Consider the following 5,736-nt stretch of genomic DNA (forward strand, 5'->3'; position numbering starts at 1 on the left):
AACAAACAAGGAATGTGATATTTCACAATAAAGCAATTTACATCAATTAATATATTCTGGCTCTCCTCTGCATGACTTGAAATTCGTAAAAAATCAACATAACAAAATACCGACTTAAGACATTTATCTGAAATTCAAAAATGTTTCAGAAGCATAGAATTTTTTTTCTCTAGGCAGCTTTGTACCTGGTGTAGTAACAGTCCGTGTCCAGTAGTAATTACCCGCACGTTTGTTGTAGATCCAACTCGCAGGCACTTCCATGGAGCATCTTTGCTCCAGAAAAAATAGCTTTAAAGTTCTCCGTGGCCGGGCTCTTCTTTCAGGCGTTCATCTTGGTTACCTTCTACCTGAGGCTCTTTCATGTTGGCGAAGGCAACTTCCCTGCTCAGCTGCTCCACCGGAGGAAGACCCACTGCCAGGTTTCGCATAGCAATGGCTGTCATCAAGAACCTTCAAGAGGAGAGAAGAAACCAGTGTGGTCATGGATGGATGACATTCGTCACATCCGGAGCTTGATTGTGCTTTTTCAGGGAGTATACGCAACATGAAATCTGGCATGTTATTAATATATATATACAGTATATACAGTTTATATATATATATCTATATATATATATATATATAATATATGTGACAGGGACTGGTGTTTGGGTAACACGTAGGCCAAGGTCATTTTCCAGTTTAGTGCAGATTGTAAGTTTTCAAATGTGTCATACTTTGAAATCTGTAAATAGTTGAAGAAGATATGCTTATTATTTGTACTCATAAAAGTCCTCCTGAAAGTCCCCCCCCCCTCCCGATTTTTTATCCCATTTTTATCCCCCATTAGTGCTAATTTATATTTATCCTGGTTGCTACTCCACCCTCTGCAGATCTGGGGAGAGCCGAAAACTGGCTCCATGCTTCCTCCGAGACATGGGCAGTTAGCCAGCCGCTTCTTTTCACCTGACAGGGGAAGCTTCACCGGTAGGACATAGCACGTGGGAGGATCACGCTATTCCAACCAGTTCCCCTCCCTCCGAACAGGTGCCCCTAACGACCAGAGGAGGCACTACATTAGCAACCAGGATATTGCATGTTTTGGTGAAGGGGTTCCTATATATGAAGAAAACCCACGGGAGGCACGGGGAGAACATGCAAACTCCACACAGAAAGGCCCTTTTGACGACCGCACCCGGGCGGTGGGCACTCGACGACATGCGGACGGGCACGCATTCCTTCAGCGCTCACAGCGTCCCAGGTGGGAATTGAACCCAGGACCTTCGAGCTGTGAGGCGACAGCGCTTACCACTGCACCACCATACCCCCGTCCTGCTGAAAGTTTAACAAGCTTAGTTGGCCTAGAACAAGCTTAGTTTTCTAACAAAGTATAAGTATTTAGCGATCCTAAAACTCTACTGTTATATTGAGTGTGTTCTTCAGCATCTAAACTTGCGTAATATGGGAACAAAGTGAAAAACCTCCCCCCCCCTTACAAAAAATATTATTTTATCTTGATTTGTGTGATTTCACGGTTACCTACCCTTACACCAGACCGTGTCACATATTATATCATCATATTCCATCGTTTGTCTTTCATTGATAAAACCACTCACGATCTGCGGAACATGAAGTACTTGTGCACAACGAAGCGATGCAGCCGCTCCAGCACGTTGGCCTCCCGGCGTTTCTTCACCTCCTTGATGCGCCGCTGCCTCTTCAGGAACAGCCGCACGATGGGGTCGGTGGCGTTGACCTCTGCCCCCTCGTCGTCGTTTGGAGCCATGAGGGGCTGCAGCTCGGGGGGGAGGGGCTCCGTCTCTGCGGGGTGACAAATGACTGGAGAGTCAGGCTCCTCAGACACTTTGCTTTCGTGCATTTGTTTCTAGCCCGTGTGTTGCACTTGGAAAAAAGGTTGAAGCTGATACACTAATCCTATTAAGAGTTATTGAGCAAGCAATTATAAAACTGTTATCTTTAATTATAAGACAGTGATCTTTAACGAGGTATTGAAAGAATCAGTTGCCTTGATGTGAGCCCCCTTTCAGTGCACACTTTACTTTTTTATTTTGATGACCTTGGACCTTATTGTTTTTTGACCGTTATCTAAATCTACTACCCTCATGGTGCGTTAGAGTATTTTATGCCATGGCCTGGGTAAATACTCTTTCCTGATTGGTGGGCGCCTGGGCGGGTGTGCGTTAAAACCGTTGAATGCACACATAGTCCAGCTCAAGTTCTAACACATGATACCAGCCTATGATACTATATAAGCCAATAGCTTTACAGTCTATGATGTAGCCCTGTTGACTCAGTCAGCGAACTAGAAATTATGATTTCCAAGCTGAATAAATAAAAAACATATTATATTATATTATATTATAGTGCGTTATAGTGCATATTATAGTGCGTCAAAGAGTTTTAATGCACTTTGCGTCGGGTGGTTCGTCGCCTCCACATCGTGCAAAAAACAACATTTAAGGTGCATCTACTCATTGGTTATCTCTTACGATGAATGAGGAAGGCTTCACCTGTTCCGTTTCGAACACGCTCTTGCAGATCAAGGAACCTGGTGAAGTTCTCCTGTAGCGCCGCCTCTGTGGTGTTCACATAGATGTACATGTAGCAGGAGGGTCCTTCAGATACGGTGTACACCTTATGGTAGGCCCCAGCAGGTAGCTACACACCCACACACACACGCACGCACACACACACACGCGCGCACACACACACACGCACACACACGATGGTAAATGCCCGTGGTTCCAAGTTAAGCCATACAATATCAACAGTGATAACATTGTGCTGCTGTACCTTCATCTGCTCACCAGGCTGCAGAGTGAAGTTCTTCTTCTCCTCCACTATCTCAACGTTCACCTGGCCCTGCAGCACCTGAACGCTGGTGTTGCCCAGGTCTTCACTCACAAAGTTCTCCAAGCTGAGACCTACACAGTAGCATGTAGTTAGCACAAATGAAGATAACAAGCAGCAGTACCAACGAATTAACAGCATCTGTCCTGGCTGTCGGGGACAAAAGCGAGGGTAAAGGTTTAAACTTTTGACATGTAATAATAATCAACATAAATGACAGGTTTCGAAATGAAAGAAAGGAGGAGACATTTGTAACCTGGGAAGTCGGCGATAAAGACGATCTCGGTCAGGTTGTCCAGACTGCCCTCTATCTCCTGGAACTTGGTCCTCCAAGGAGAGAGGTCGACCAGTAGGGGCATCAGCCAGGGGTTTGGACGGAAAGGTGACCAATCAGCCTTCACAATGTCCACACGCGGATCAAAGATCCTAACAGAGAAGCCCGGTGACAATATCAAAACCACAATGTGAGGATTATTACAGTTATTATTATCTGATACTAATATACTGGTATCTTTTGAGACATATTTCTTATCAAGTGACAAGGCTGATATAAGCACCTTTGCTGGAAGCGTTCGTTGATGGACACCCAGATGTCAAAGTAAATCTCCGGTTCAGAGATGTTGTAGCGAGGCAGGTAGTGGCTGAGGCAGGTGGCGTACTGCTTCAGCATGTCTCCATGGTCTTTCCAGCGACGGCTTTGCGTGAACACCTACGCAGAAGACAACATACAAGTAGTTGATAAAAAAAAAAAAAAAAAAACTCGTAACGGACAAGCCCGTCTTTTATTGTCACATGAACACCACAACACATGCATGCGGCCACAACACACTCATGCTGACGGTGGCCGGTGAAAAGTGTCCTCTGCATTTAACCCATCCAGGCATGTCCTTTCCTCCGGGGGACAGGCCAGGAGCAGTGGTCGCTTTCTCGTACAGCGCCCGGGGACCAACTTCGGATGTTGTCGTCACTGGTCGGATGACGATGACGATCTGATCTTCTGCATGTTTTTAGTGGGGGGGTTATATACGGAGGAACCCCCTGGGGGAGCACGGGGAGAACATGCAAACTCCACACAGAGAGAAAGGCCCTTACGACGAGATAACCCACCTGGGCAGTAGGCACTGAAGATATGGGGGGGAACACAACCACAGCGCCCACAGTGTCCCAGGCGAGAATCGAACTCAGGACCTTCTGACTGTGAGGCGACAGCTCTACCACTGAGCCACCGTGCCCCCGATGATGGTAGTTGAAGAGCTGAATATAGGTGACACTGACACTGTATCACCTGTGGCTACAGGTGACACTGACACTGTGTCACCTGTGGCTACCAGCATGTCATCCTCTGTAACTCTGTAACTCTGTAACTCACCCCTGGGTTCAGATATCCAATTTCTCCAGTTCTTCCATCTTTGTAGGTGATCTTCACGTGCTGATGGCTGCGGGAGTGAACCATCATGTCCCAGGAATAGCCATACAAGCCATTGGTCCAGTTGTTGTAACCCTAGATCAAAAAACAAACATGTAAATTAGGAATTCATAACACGGACCAAAAATACAAACAGAAAGATTGATTTTTTTTTCTGAATGCCTTTGCAATAAGTATGGCAATACATGTGGACAAAGCTACTTAAAATTACATTTTTCAGCATTTTGTTTTCAATGACGTGCAACTTGTTACACTTTATTTGTTCTTTTTTTTATCCTGTATTTTATTTTTTCCGCTGCAACCCAAGCTTAAATCTTAGATTACAATCACACTGTTAATTCATTTTTTGTTTTTATTTATTGTAAAATTTACAAATTTAACAGTTATTTAACTTGTGTAATTAAACAACACTTGCATTGCAATTCACAATTTACAGTAAAATGCCAACCACTCATATCAGACCCAGGATGATGAGTATCTACTTCTGTAAAAGCAGGTTCCCTCACCGTGCTGCTGACAAACCAATCTGAGCTACTGTTTGCTGTGGGCCCATGACTGTGTTGACACTGATTGAGCAATTTATCCATCTGGTGACTCGGGCAGCTTAAAAGGCTTTTGCTGACAACACTGTACACACAAAACATGTACGTGTGGAAAAGTCCCGAAAGAAATTTCAATTCACTCATCATTTACTTGAAATCAAGTCAATTCTAATAATAATAATAATAATAATAATATAAATTCAAAATAAATTCAAAATGGGGCAAATCCCGAAGCGCTTCACGAGCAAATGAAAGAAAAAATGAAAATAGTTACTAGGGATGGGTCTTGTTTTGTATACTTTTAAAACAGTACCTAAACAGTGCCTGAACGGATACTTTAAAAAAATTGAAAGTGGTTTTAACGCAGATTTCCTAATTTTAAGAGGATTTTAAGCTGTGCGCTCCAAACAATGTTTGGTTTCGGAGCACCCAAGAGTTACGCAGCCTTTGTAGACAACACAGTGGCATCTTGCAAAACAAAAAGTCATATAAAGTTTAAAACCAAAGAAATGGTGAACAGAAGAGAATAAGAAGATCTGCAGTACCTGTGTGATGAAGTGGGAGTACGGCAAAAAGAACTGTTCCATCACGTACAGCATCACGAAAGCTGCTCTCAGCTTGTGCTTCAGCCTGGGTTTGGAGGGTTTGGAGGCCTTGGCGACAGACGGGCTCTCCTCCTGTCCCTCTGGGCTCTGGCTCTCTGGGTAAACACAGGACGTGCTGGGCTGAGGTTCTGCAGCAGCCGTGAGCGGGAGGACCACCCTGAGGGACGCTGGGAAGCGGGCGAAGAATCTCCTGGGCCAGTCGGGGTAGCAGAAGATAGGACTGCTGGCCAACATGGTGTAGGCGAACATCCCTGTGGAGCATTTGGACAAGGCAGCATTCCCACTGAGATGAACAGAAAGTAAGACGCTACAA

General features: G+C 44.8%; 1 protein-coding gene across 1 annotated transcript in view; it reads right to left on the reverse strand.

Annotated features, from left to right (window-relative positions):
* Positions 1-5,736, reverse strand: part of ggcx (gamma-glutamyl carboxylase) — a 10,307-nt gene continuing 4,571 nt past the window's right edge. The window contains exons 8-15 of the mRNA XM_083657477.1: positions 5,364-5,674; positions 4,220-4,351; positions 3,408-3,559; positions 3,107-3,276; positions 2,794-2,924; positions 2,511-2,658; positions 1,596-1,800; positions 1-450 (exon numbers count right to left, since the gene is read on the reverse strand). Of these exons, the coding sequence (XP_083513603.1) occupies positions 291-450; positions 1,596-1,800; positions 2,511-2,658; positions 2,794-2,924; positions 3,107-3,276; positions 3,408-3,559; positions 4,220-4,351; positions 5,364-5,674 (1,409 nt within the window). The 3' untranslated portion in view covers positions 1-290. The remainder of the gene's footprint in view (positions 451-1,595; positions 1,801-2,510; positions 2,659-2,793; positions 2,925-3,106; positions 3,277-3,407; positions 3,560-4,219; positions 4,352-5,363; positions 5,675-5,736) is intronic.

The sequence above is a fragment of the Poromitra crassiceps genome (genome assembly GCF_964638095.1).
Source record: "Poromitra crassiceps genome assembly, chromosome: 21".
NCBI lineage: Eukaryota > Metazoa > Chordata > Actinopteri > Beryciformes > Melamphaidae > Poromitra > Poromitra crassiceps.